The sequence below is a fragment of the Salvelinus fontinalis genome, chromosome 15, assembly GCF_029448725.1.
Source record: "Salvelinus fontinalis isolate EN_2023a chromosome 15, ASM2944872v1, whole genome shotgun sequence".
Taxonomy (NCBI): Eukaryota; Metazoa; Chordata; class Actinopteri; order Salmoniformes; family Salmonidae; genus Salvelinus; species Salvelinus fontinalis.
Window position 1 is genome coordinate 25,998,129 of NC_074679.1, and position 13,645 is coordinate 26,011,773.

The following is a 13,645-nucleotide window of genomic DNA, read 5'->3' on the forward strand; positions in this document are numbered from 1 at the left end:
GCTGTGTGTAGAAGGGAGACCTGGTGAAGAGGGCAGCTTAAAGTGTATGCCCAAGCATACCTGACTGAGTTTTCTTTGTATTTTGTGCTTGTTGTTTGGTGAGTTTTCTTGGTATTTTGTGACTGCCAGTGCTGGGCAAGGTACATGTACACCTCTGCAGTGTCATATGTGTCAACATTTTAAACCATACTTGTTCTAAGCACTGAGTGGCATGGTGTTGGCTGACCAATTGACACGGATGCTTTGAGGTGCGCACTGAGCACTTACCTGCACACCTGCCACCCACTTTTCATGCAGGTACATGCATCTCAAAGGAGCCATCTTGATATCTGGTGGAGTAAATGAATGAGTTTCAGTTAGGAGAGTAAAGGAATGACAGGTGAAGCGTCCATATCAACACTAGGATCTCAAAGACTGGTGTTTGTCTAAGGTTGAGGGTGAAAAAATGTTAGCAATTCAAAGAAGTTCAAAATGATTGAGATAGCATCTCTTTTGTTCAGTACACTAATGGCTCACAGTTTTTGGAAAATGAGTCAAAATATTATCAGATGATGGTAGCAGTGGCGATTATAGCATGTAAATCTTGGTGGGGCAAAATAAAAATGCATGCCAGCAAAGCACTACACAACACTAAACAATACATGAATTGCACTAGAATGTTGACAAACAGTGCTCACAAACTATTAGGGCCTATATAAAGCTGTCCCAACAGCAGAGCTTTATTTTCAGCACCATGGAGTGAATCCTTACCACCGTTACACCTGGCTATCAGCGGAGCCTTGTCTGGCAGCGAAACAGTTCATTCAGCCTCATTTAATGCCTTTTTAAAAAACATGGCTGACTTGCTTAAACAAATGTGATTTCTGACAATTGAGATGTACAATCTATGGCATGTAAGAGGATGGCGAGCAGATAAGAGAAAATCTGTCTTAATCTTCGAGTAAGACAATGAGCGAGCTAGGACTGACGTAGTCAATATAGCATTTTGTACTGCAACAGAATTCAGAACTTGGGCCATTCTTATAGTATTCTCCCTGTACACAAAGTCAGAACTGTAGGATAAATAAAGGGGCATATAAGCAGACAATGAAAGCTCTTACAAAATGTATTGATTACATTTTTTAAAAACAGGCTATAGGCTACATTTGCACCACAAAGTCAGAACAGTAGGCTAAGCTATGAGGGGGAAAGGCACCAAATTATTAGGGTGAGGCACATGGGCTACTAACAACTTAATACATAACATACTTAGTATTACTTTCTTAGCTACAGTAATCATATCTCCCTGGCATATTACATAATGTATGCGGCGGCATACAATATATTTTTGGACTCCCCTTGTGCTGTGCTTATGTAACGGATGTGAAATGGCTAACTAGTTAGCGGGTACGCGCTAGTAGCATTTCAATCAGTTACGTCACTTGCTCTGAGACGTTAAGTAGGGTTGCCCCTTGCTCTGCGAGGGCCGCGGCTTTTGTGGAGCGATGGGTAACGCTGCTTCGTGGGTGACTGTTGTTGATGTGTGCAGAGGTTCCCTGATTCGCGCCCGTGTCGGGGCGAGGGGACGACGTAAAGTTATACTGTTACATTGATGCTGTTGACCCGGATCACTGGTTGCTGCGGAAAAGGAGGAGGTTGAAAGGGGGGTGAGTGTAACGGATGTGAAATGGCTAGCTAGTTAGCGGGTACGCGCTAGTAGCATTTCAATCAGTTACGTCACTTGCTCTGAGACATTAAGTAGGGTTGCCCCTTGCTCTGCAAGGGCCGCGGCTTTTGTGGAGCGATGGGTAACGCTGCTTCGTGGGTGACTGTTGTTGATGTGTGCAGAGGGTCCCTGGTTCGCGCCCGTGTCGGGGCGAGGGGACGCCGTAAAGTTATACTGTTACACTTACTTGAACCGGAAGGTGGCATGGCGGTTCTTCGTGGGCAAATTTTATTTTCCCAGTCTGAACTCTTTTTTTCTCAGAGTTCCCAGTTCTATTGAGCGTGGCAGATGTCATGCTGGATTGACAGCATGGCCGCTGTATTCAAACTTTTCTGGCCCATAGTGTGGAATGTTTATTCTTTTAAGATTAGAAAAGAGAATCTTAAACTCAGACTTGGACCACACACCCACTCCACTGAATAGCAGGCTAGTGATTGCTTGGCAACGCTTGCAGTTAGCCACTGATTCCTTCCAAAACACTAATTGTTGAATTCATGATTTCCAACTTGTTGTGTAATGTTCAATGGTCGATGAGCACCGGTACGTTTTATCTATAATTTCTCTTCATATGACAATAATTGAAAAGGATTTGCCAGTAGATTGTCAACGTGATTCATGATACTGACTGCTTGTCTAGCTTTCTAGATAAGATTTTGAGAGTATGATGTTGACATGATCAGTCTGATCAAAGCTACCGTAGATATAACGTTATTTTAAGTAATTGTATCTGTGGCCAATGACCTTGAGCCTTCATTGATGGGCACTTCTAATGTAACTCTATTATAGCACACAAGGGGCTTCAATTTTTGAGCTCCCCCTGTAGATTTTTGTGGTGATGTGGTGTCCCCATGAGTGACAGAACACTGAGACAATCACGGCGCAACTAGAGAACATTACCAACCCCGCCACTCTGTATTTTCCGCTGGCTTCCCCACCACCTCAGAAAGCACTGAGTTAGGCTGGAACACCTGCATTTTGGAGCTGCCTTACTCAAGAAAGCGAAGAAAAAGTGACCATGTTTGTATGTGGCTTTATTAACTCAATGATTATTTTAACATTGTTTGTAAATTGCTATGTGACACATAATGTCAAAATAACATGCAAAACAAACAGGTAGCGCACAAAACAGGTTGGGCTCCGCCCCACCTACCCTGAATGGCGGGTCGCCACTGGATGGTAGGCTGGTATGTCCATATACAACACTATCTGCTGCACTAGTCTATCAACACCAAGATAAACTTATTGCGGGGTATGCATACATCAAAACCCTAGCCTTTGATCATGACACTGTTTCATTACATTACACAAGTCATTGGACGAAGGCGTCTTTTGTGCGGGGGAGTTTTGTTAAGAGCCTGGCGCTCGGTTTTAACATCAACACGCATCGCCTGAGGTCCGGTTTTGGAAGCACAATGACGTTATGTTTCATATCAGTAAGAAATCCTTAAACGGTTAAATTGAAACAACTTTATAACGTTTGTGTTCCCACACGGCCATATCACAGCGCTTGTTTACGGAAAACAAGACTGAAGAATGCACCTGTACTATCTAGCGTGCTCTGAACACCTGTGTGTAACTCGGGAAGTGTAGTTTCAGCAGATGGAGGCACACAGCTGTATGGGTCTGTTCAAAACTGCCTCAGTAAGTATATATATATATATTTTTAAGGATTCTTTCACGCTGTTGAAAGATAAGGGCCATATCGCAAATTATGATTATTGACGTTAAAACGAAGTTCACATTCACAGTTCGCTAAAAATTAGGGAAATGGCAGAGGAGACCTAGTTTTAAAGAACTACAAAAAAAAACAGGAGGAAAGAGTTCCAGTATTTGTTACGAGAAACACTGACATCTCCTGGTAGATAATGGCAACGTATCAATATTAATGAAATCAGTCTGCGCAGTTCAACATGAATTGAAGATGTATTACCAAATGTTAACGTTACCATTTTGACACTACATTTAAGATACCGCTTACATTTTTTAGTTTGAAAACTTTACAGAGATGAAACGTATATAGGCAATTTTTCATTTGATAGGCACATGGGGAGATAGGCAAAGGCACATTTTTATTTTTACAAAGGCTAATTTGTAACCACTATTTTTGTGGTGCTGTCGTCGCTTCTCCAAGCCTTTTGATCTAACCGCCATACTAAAAGCATGTTCGTTCCTCCCATCTGTCAGATTTCTCACAAATCATAGAGCAGCCCCCATGCAAGTTTTCGCTGAACAAGAAACTCGTTTTTTTTTGTCCACCATGGCAAAGCAGTATGACGTTTTGCTCAGGTTGCTGCTTTTAGGAGATTCCGGGGTTGGAAAGACCTGTTTGTTGTGCAGGTTCACGGACAATGAATGCCATTCATCGCATATCTCTACAATTGGTAAGCTGCTGTTGATTGCAATTGGTTAGTTTGACTGTTGACTGATTCAGGCAAGTTTGCCGCGAATATGCGACTCCCACAATAAGTGATTGACAGCAATTATATACGAAACGCTTGACTGGACCTTTCCTAATTGATTTAAAATGCTGTCACCTAAAACTTGATTGAAGGACATATTTCTGAAACTCTACTATGCCTTAGGCCAAACTGTATCAAATAGGAATATGTTCTTAACTGACTTGCCCAGTTAAATAAATAAAACATCTAATGTTGTCTTTGTTAGGCCTGCAAACCTAAAAGATACATTTTTCACAAACACCTGTTTTCTAAAGAACATGCCTCTACTAGAACCAGTTGACTGTTTCCATCATTCCATGTTCAACATAATTTCCCCCTGGACCCAGGCTCTGGACATGTTTGTTTAGAAACTCCAGTGTGAGCTCACTGGACAGTGCTCAAGATAGGACTCAGTTACATTACTAATTATTCCTCTAAATAGATATTCCCATCTATCATAATAAAAATGTTGTCCATTGAAAAACGCATGGTTTAAAGGAATATCTAGTTTTCAGCCAACAGGTGTAGGCATATATTTAGTCGCCTAAGCATTCAGAATGGACTAAGGATCTAAAACTGGACAAAACTCTCATGGTACAGTGTTTTCTGCAATAATGATCACATACAGGACCTTTTAGCCTATTATGGATGGGGGATGCTTTAAGGAAGTACGCCTCTCTTTGGCAGAGCACAATGGAACAGCAGGATCTGTAATTGCATAGAAAGCCTCTCCAAGCCTGATGGTGGTATTTACTCGGAAGGGAGGTCTTTCTTGTACAGGAAGTGGCAGGGTTGGGGGAAATTAATCTTCTGTGTTCCCTCTGATTGTGTAACTCCATTACTCCACCACTTAATTTTTGTTTTCATACAAAGTACAGGTATAGACAGACAATGTAACTCACATTGAAATGGTGTTCTCAATACTGAAGCCTTCCCCTATTTATGTGGCTAATGATAAATGTGATATGCAGCAGAAAATGGACTGATTGGCCAGAATGACTTCTGTTTGGTTTAGGGCTACTCTGCCTACTGTCTAATTTATTTCCCATGGGTCATCGGCAGTCATTGCACCCTCTTATTTATGAAAATGGTGGTGATCCTGCAGTATGACTGACTGGGTAACAGAGCAGGGGTTCTGTTAGAAAAGCAGCAGATTACAGGAAAGTCTACATATATATATATATATACATACACACACATTAAGGCACATGTCTTCAGGTTGTTTATCTAACCCTGTAACTTTCTTCCTCCTGTTTGTTCAACTTAAACAAAACAGATTAGAAGGAATGGGGAAGGTTGTGACTTACATTGCAGCTCTACTGGTGTGTTTAATCTCTGTGACGCAATCTTAGCTGCTGCTGATCTACTAAAAAACTATTGTATTTGGTTGGTGTTAGTGAGGGGGATGGGTCCGTTAGAGTAGCATACAGAACAGAATCTGACCAAGGCACCTGATGTCTCCCCATGATAATCACCCTCCTAGATTCTACTTCTGCTTCATTCCTTATTATTGCTCAGTCTTGAACCCCCAACCCCAGTTCCTGAAATACAGTGTTACCCACTAAATTAGCTCAATTAAGATTTGGCTGGCCTCACTGGCAGTGAATGTAATGTCAGATGTGTTGAACACATGATTAGCCTATAACACTGGCACAGGGAGATATACACGCATGCAAAGGTAGTGAAGCATGTACAGCATGTCAAATTTGAATGTGCTCTCTCTCCCATCTGTCAGTGTTGGGGGCGCTAATTGGGAAGGCTGCCTCCATCGCTATTGAAGATGACATCATGGCATTTTTTAGTCATGGTCAACAGACAGTCAGAATGGTTCGGTCATGACTAGACGCACGGTTTGGATTTACCAAGAACGTATAATGGCCAGTCTTTTGCCTGAATCATATCCTTGTGCGACGTGTTTGTGTCAGCTCTGTGTTTACTCTGTTTGTGGCAGGTATGGTGGTTATGGCAATGTTGCAAGCAACTGACATTTTATGTCTGATTATTTGCTGTTTTTTTTTGCTTTTTCAACTGTGAAGCTATCACACACCACTGACATAAATGAAGGTTGTTGTGAGAGGTATATTCCATGCATCGTCTTCCCTGTCCATTGGCCCAGCTGAAATACACCGTAGTAAATTACACATTTAATTTCCATGCGCAAGATGATGGATTGAAAGGACATTTAACTGTGATAAGTGGGTATCTAAACAAACCAGTCCCCATCAGTGTCTACTTCCAAACTGGCTAAAATACATTTTTGTTAGCCAAGTGGAAGAATGCTACGTTACCAGGGATACTTATTGACTAGTACAGGCTGATTTGGTAAGTCATGAGAAGGAAAATGTGGGGACTGGTTTCTTTTTATCACTTACTTATTCAGGAAAATCTTGTTTTAACCACCAGTAGGATAGGCTACAATATTTGAGCCTTCAGTAAAACTACAGTCCTGCAATGGGGAAAGAATAAAGAAACAGGATAGCACGAGTGAAATTAAATCAATCAATAGTAACATGTTTGCCATGCATAACAATATATTTTTGTCTTCTGTAGGAGTGGATTTCAAAATGAAAACATTAAAAATAGATGGCATTAAAGTGCGAGTACAGATCTGGTGAGTGAACAGATCTTTGCGATAACAACTCACTCACCATAATGCAGTAGTTACTGACACATCCATCACAAATGTTATGTTTTCATTCTGTAAGTGTAAGATATGCTTTACCTCTTTGATTGAGACATATTCTGGTATGTGGTCACATCACCATGTAAAACTGGGGATTGCCTCTATGCCTTTGTCTGTCTACACTAGGGATACTGCTGGCCAGGAACGGTACCAGACCATCACCAAACAGTACTACAGACGGGCACAGGTGGGTTCTCTACACACCAATAATCACTGTCCAGAAATGAAGTACATTACCAGAGTTAAAACCATTTTAGAACATCAAGTGCTTGGTTCCGTGCTCACCATTAGTCATGTGCTCACAATCTGTCATGACGGTCCCTCCGTCAGGGTTTTATCCTGGTGTATGACATCACTAGTTCCCGTTCCTTTCAGCACATTGTGAAGTGGGCTAGCGATGTGGATGAGGTAAGGCTAACACCTACTGATAAAACTGCCCTCCTTCATTCACTTGGTCAGTCTCTTTGTCTCCCCTCTGTTTCTCAGGTTCTCTTTGTTTGTTACCCAGTTTTTACATATTTTTATTGAACTGTAGGTGCCCAGTCGTCTTTTTCACAACCCTGTCTCAATGTGTTTCAGTTTGCCCTTGACAAGGTGCAGAGGATCCTGGTGGGGAACAAGGCTGATGAGGAGCAGAAGAGGAAAGTGCCTAAAGAACAAGGGAACCAGGTTGGCCTTTATCTTGCTGTTTTACTCAGTCATAATAGTTTTCTTTCATACACAGTTTGACATTTTCCATCCTTAATGAACTCTTGTGTTACAGCTAGCAAAAACCTATGGAATGGAATTCTTTGAGACAAGTGCCTGCACCAACTGCAACATAAATGAGGTGAGTCATAGGCCTTATTGAGTCAATACCTTGTATGTACTCTGTTGGTTGATCATGTGAGGCAATTGTGATAAAATATCTTCTTTACATCTTCCAGTCGTTCACCCGGTTGACAGAGCTGGTCCTGCATGCTCACAAGAAAGAGATGGATACCTTCCAGGGTTCAATTAATAAATACCTAGACATGACTTATCTGGAGGGAGAGCAGGACAAACAGGACAACTCCCAGAAGGCCTGCGCATGTTAGCATGAGGCAAAACTCTCAACCTGGGGGTGTTTGGCTAAAATATTTTGTTGTTTTTGCAATACCTCTGGCCCTGTGACATAATGGCATTGAAATGATGAGTAACTTATTAAATGTGTGAGGACAGTTGAAGTCGGAAGTTTACGTACACCTTAGCCAAATACATTTAAATTCAGTTTTTCACAATTCCTGACATTTAATCCAAGTAAAAATTCCCTTTCTTAGGTTAGTTAGGATCAACACTTTTTATTTTAGGAATTTGAAATGTCAGAATAATAGTAGAGCGAATGATTTATTTCAGCTTTTATTTATTTTATCACATTCCCAGTGGGTCAGAAGTTTACATACACTCAATTAGTATTTGGTAGCATTGCCTTTAAATTGCCTTCCACAAGCATTTGGGTGAATTTCGGCCCCTTCTTCCTGAAAGAGCTGGTGTAACTGAGTCAGGTCTGTAGGCCTCTGTGCTTGCACATGCTTTTTCAGTTCTGCCCACAAATTTTCTATAGGATTGAGGTCAGGGCTTTGTGATGACCACTCCAATACCTTGACTTTGTTGTCCTTAAGCCATTTTGCCACAACTTTGGAAGTATGCTTGGGGTCGGGTGGCGCGGTGGTCTAAGGCAATGCATGGTGGCACACTCTGGTGTGCCACCAGAGACTCTGGGTTCGAGCCCAGGCTCTGTCGAAGCCGGCCGCGACTGGGAGGCCCATGGGGCGGCCGGCTTAGGGAGGGTTTGGCCGACAGGGATATCCTTGTCTAATCGTGCACTAGCGACTCCTGTGGCGGGCTGGGCACAGTGCACGCTGACCAGGTCGCTAGGTGTACGGTGTTTCCTCCGACACATTGGTGCGGCTGGCTTCCGGGTTGGATGCGCGCTGTGTTAAGAAGCAGTGCGGCTTCGTTGTGTTTCGGAGGACGCATGGCTCTCGACCGAACGGGAGTTGCAGCGATGAGACAAAACTACTAACGATTGGATACCACGAAATTGGGGAGAAAAAAGGGGGTAAAAAAAATATATATATCCACATCATTTCCCTCCTCATGATGCCATCTATTTTGTGAAGTACACCAGTCCCTCCTGCAGAAAAGCACCCCCACAACATGATGCTGCCACCCCGTGCTTCACGGTTGGGATGGTGTTCTTCGGCTTGCAAGCACTTTTCCTCCAAACATAACGATGGTCATTATGGCCAAACAGTTCTATTTTTGTTTCATCAGACCAGAGGACATTTCTCCAAAAAGTACGATCATTGTCCCCATGTGCAGTTGCAAACCATAGTCTGTCTGTTTTATGGCTGTTTTGGAGCAGTGGCTTCTTCCTTGCTGAGCGGCCTTTCAGGTTATGTCGATATAGGACTCATTTTACTGTGGATATAGATACTTTTGTACCAGGTTCCTCCAGCATCTTCAAAAGGTCCTTTGCTGCTGTTCTGGGATTGATTTGCACTTTTTGTACCAAAGTACGTTCATCTCTAGGAGACAGAACGTGTCTCCTTCCTGAGCGGTATGACAGCTGCGTGGTCCCATGTTGTTTATACTTGCGTACTATTGTTTGTACAGATGAACGTGGTACCTCCAGGCATTTTGAAATTGCTCCCAAGGATGAACCAGACTTGTGGAGGTCTACAATTTTTTTTCTGAGGTCTTGGCCGATTTCTTTTGATTTTCCAATGATGTCAAGCAAAGAGGCACTGAGTTTGAAGGTACGCCTTGAAATACATCCACAGGTACACTTCCAATTGACTCAAATGATGCCAATTAGCATTTCAGAAGCTTCTAAAGCCATGACATAATTTTCTGGAATTTTTCAAGCTGTTTAAAGGCACAGTTAACTTACTGTATGTAAACTTCTGACTCACTGGAATTGTGAAATAATCTATCTGTAAACAATTGTTGGAAAAATTACGTGTCATGCACAAAGTAGATGTCCTAACCGACTTGCCAAAACTATTTGTTAACAAGAAATTTGAGGAGTGGTTGAAAAACAAGTTTTAATGACTCCAACATAAGTGTATGTAAACTTCCGACTTCAACTGTATGTTCGGTGTTTACTGAATATTGCCCTTGCTTTTGCTCAGATTGATGCATTTTATAGTTTTACTCACTGTTAAATCTTCATGTGTTTTATAGTTACTTGACTTTCATGTTTTATTACCCGGCTTTGCAACACACAAACTGATGGCACCCTGAGTTGAGTAGTCAACATGTAATAAGAAGATTTGCCTGCAGATGGGCTGCTGTCTGCAACGCTACACTGAAAGTTGCAGCTCCACGCCTGTTTGGATCGACACGGTATACTTAAGCTTACCCCTGTATTATTTGTTGCCACCAGGGGCGTCATGCACACCAAAAATCTGAGAGGCACAAAGTACATGAGGATGGTTGGCAGGTGGACCAGAAGAAGGCTCAATTTAGCTTTTTCCTGCATCTAGAGCCATCACTATGCTTAATTTTATATCCATTTCTTCCTGCATATCTAAGCATACCTCTTGAGCTGTCTATTCTCCTGACTGGTGCATATTTGTTTTTAGAGACTAAAATCTTGGTAAAATATTGAAAGGAATGTGTCTTCAATACATTTAGTAATTGCTTGCTTTTCTAAAATCTACTTGCCAGCTAAGATTGTTAGACAAGCTAGCTACTCTAACTTGATAGCCTGAAATGCCTTCTTGGTAGCTAGTTATGAGGTTGGGAGAGTGGGAACCTATATGGGCTAGCTAAAGCCAACGTCATAAAATTGTTTGGTGGCTAGTAGCGTTAGTATTGGTATTTTTTTTAAACGAGACAAATCTGAGGGTGCGCGTGCCCCTGTGTCCCCATGGGCATGATGCCTCTTAAGTTTTGCCACAATTTTACCCTTCATATCACAAACGTTGCTGTCTACTTAAAAAAAAGAATTATGCTTACAAATTAATTTGCTAAATAGTTTCACTTTGGTCCGTCCCACTATTAAAGAGAATCTGAAGTTCTTGATTGGTGCTTTAGGAGATGAGACCAGGATACGGGAGATAGGGTGGGCAGAGGGCATTGTTCAATTATTCACATGCAGAAATTGAATCCAGGCTAGCAAGAAGGGCTCATTTACCTGTGGAAGACTAACCCGTACTCAAACATGCATGAAGCCGAAAACTCAAATCTAAAACAGAAATAATGTTCAAATCTATTTTTAGTAGCTTGTATGTTTTGTGAATTTACAAGTTGTCATGACAAATTCTAGGTAATTTTACAGGTTGAAAAGCTGTAGCAAATGCCACTATGGTGCATGCACATACATTATTATAAAGGGCTGTTAGGGTGCCACTGATAGCAGACTGGTTTGATGTTTTTGACTAGCTGTGCTATAAGATAAAATATTATGGTCATCTTGTAGTTGGCTATTTGTGAGATTTACTAGAGAGGAGTTGAGTGAAGCTGATGTCCAGTGAGTTTAAATAGAAACAGAAGATCAAATAGGACAGTCATACATTTTTTTTATCATATGCAGAGAAAGGCAGGTAATGACTTAGTAGGTGACAAACTGATATGGGTCCTATAATTACCATAAAGCTGAATATTGTGCCCATATCATAATACATGGTTCCCTTCTCAATATTCTCACAGGAAATAAGTCATTTATAATGACAACTATACATTTCTTTATATATATATATATATATAAGTTACCTTTTATTTAACTAGGTAAGTCAGTTAAGAACAAATGCTTATTTATAATGACGGCCAAACCCAGACGATGCTGGGCCAACTGTGCGCTGCACTACGAGACGCCCAATCACAGCCGGATGTGATACAGCCTGGATTCAAACCAGGGACTGTAGTGATGCCTCTTGCACTGAGATGCAGTGAATTAGACTGTTGCGCCACTCAGGAGCCAAATACAGGCATAAAGAATTTTACTGTACATTACATCTCTGGTAAATGTTTAGATACTGTGGAATACATTGTTACTAGATCAGATTCACAGACAAGAGTCTGACTGTAAAACCGCTAGGTGTATTTGGCCAATATGAAGACGTATAACATGTCATTTGTATAAAAAACTATTACGTATTTAGTATGCAAGTAATATTGTTTTTAAAATGATGCTATTTTAACAAACCATGCAACGAATAACCATAGATGTAATTTAACATGACCCCGTTCATACTGTTCTGTGCAAGTTTACAAGCTGAGATATGAGCCTATCTACCTTTGTGTGTAACAGTATTGTATGTCAGGTGGGTATCATTTTACTGCAGAGATATTTGACACCCAGGTAAGGCAGGCACATGTCTGAAGTCAGGTGACCTGAGGTGGTATTACACACGGACACACTGGTCCTCACTACTGCCAGTAACTACAGAACAGGACCATGACGTTCATCGCGAAGACCTTCTATGATCTGAAGGCCACGACCCTGGAGGGGGATTCAGTAGACTTCAATGTGTTTCGAGGGCGGGTGGTCCTCATTGAGAATGTGGCATCGCTCTGAGGGACAACCACCCGGGACTACAGCCAGCTCAACTTGCTCCAGAGCAAGTACCCTCACCGGCTAGTGGTCCTGGGCTTCCCCTGCAATCAGTTTGGCTACCAGGTCAGTATGCGACCTTTGGTTATGTGGTTCAGTGAAATCAATGAAAACAAGCTAATCTAGTAAAATATTCTGTTCATTTACAGGTATCGGGTGATTGGTTTAATGATTCATGTCAGATGAGAATGTTGCATGTTTTACAGGAGAACTGTTCAAATGGGGAGATCCTGAACTCATTGAAGTATGTGCGTCCAGGAGATGGCTACCAGCCTGGCTTCACTGTCTTTGAAAAGTGTGACGTGAATGGAACCAACACTCACCCTGTCTTTGCCTATTTGAAAGACAAACTTCCCTATCCTGATGATGATCCACACACCCTCATCCAGGATCCTAAATTCCTCATCTGGAGTCCCATCAGCAGGACAGACATTTCTTGGAATTTTGAGAAATTCCTGGTTGGGCCAGAGGGAGAGCCCTTTAAACGTTATAGCAAAAAATTTGAGACTATCAACATCGAGCCTGACATACAAAGACTGTTGAGACTAACCAAGGCCTGAAAATAGCATGGAAATGTTCTCCTTGTGTACTACTCATTCATGACTTCACATCTATGATAGACAGGAACTATTATGGCGTCGTCCATCCTTTTGAGTTTTACTAAATGAGGTTAATATTCTAAACTTGGGAGTATTATCTGAGGCCATGTAAATGCTCAAGAGTTGTGGGTTATGCCTTGATAAGTCTTCTTGCTCATGTAATAAAAATATGGAAAGCATCAGCTATATTTTGTATGTCCTCCAGCAGTGATCCTGTCCTTTAGTAAACCCTCTCCTGTCTTTTTCTATCCTGGCCAGCAGGTGGTGCCACTAACTTGAGTTTGGATTAGATCTTTGCCACCAACTCAGTGAAGTTTGTCAGACAAAAGGCAATATAAACACAAGGTAACTAGTTGGAATAAAATTATAAGATTCTACTTGTGTTAACCTAAAAAGTATTCTTATCGTTCCACCATATCCCATGTGTATTAATCATGTTATAATCATTTGACATTTTCTAGTTTCACATTACACTTTATTTTAGTAACTGTACAATGTTTCCAGATTTCTATGAAATATGACCTATAATAACAATATGAGTGACGGAGTTTTCGTTCCAAAAAACGGTAATTAAGTATGTTAAAAAACAAATGTTGTTTTGGAATGGTGTGGGTGTGTAAATGGGTTAGCTGACAACAT

The 13,645-nt window shown here is 41.4% G+C and overlaps 2 protein-coding genes across 3 annotated transcripts; both read left to right on the plus strand.

Annotated features, from left to right (window-relative positions):
• Nucleotides 1–105: 105 nt before the first annotated feature.
• LOC129811638 (ras-related protein Rab-15-like) lies at nt 106–10,462 on the plus strand. 2 transcript variants are annotated; one of them, XM_055863097.1, is made up of 7 exons: nt 106–4,086; nt 6,694–6,754; nt 6,953–7,013; nt 7,157–7,234; nt 7,406–7,495; nt 7,590–7,655; nt 7,753–10,462. In XM_055863097.1, the coding sequence occupies exons 1-7, from the start codon at nt 3,918–3,920 to the stop codon at nt 7,900–7,902; spliced, it is 675 nt and encodes a 224-aa protein (XP_055719072.1). In that variant the 5' UTR covers nt 106–3,917; the 3' UTR covers nt 7,903–10,462. The 2 variants fall into 2 exon arrangements, with proteins under 2 accessions (XP_055719072.1, XP_055719073.1); XM_055863098.1 differs by lacking the exon at nt 7,157–7,234.
• A 90-nt stretch (nt 10,463–10,552) lies between these two features.
• On the plus strand, nt 10,553–13,192 carry gpx2 (glutathione peroxidase 2). The gene is made up of 2 exons (XM_055863104.1): nt 10,553–12,473; nt 12,614–13,192. The coding sequence occupies exons 1-2, from the start codon at nt 12,252–12,254 to the stop codon at nt 12,965–12,967; spliced, it is 576 nt and encodes a 191-aa protein (XP_055719079.1). The 5' UTR covers nt 10,553–12,251; the 3' UTR covers nt 12,968–13,192.
• The last annotated feature ends 453 nt before the right edge of the window (nt 13,193–13,645 follow it).

Coding starts and splice junctions, on each gene's coding strand:
- LOC129811638 (XM_055863097.1), top strand. CDS start 3,918: ATGCAAGTTTTCGCTGAACAAGAAACTCGTTTTTTTTTGTCCACCATG. Junction 4,087..6,693: donor ATCGCATATCTCTACAATTG/GTAAGCTGCTGT, acceptor TGTCTTCTGTAG/GAGTGGATTTCAAAATGAAA. Junction 7,235..7,405: donor GGGCTAGCGATGTGGATGAG/GTAAGGCTAACA, acceptor AATGTGTTTCAG/TTTGCCCTTGACAAGGTGCA.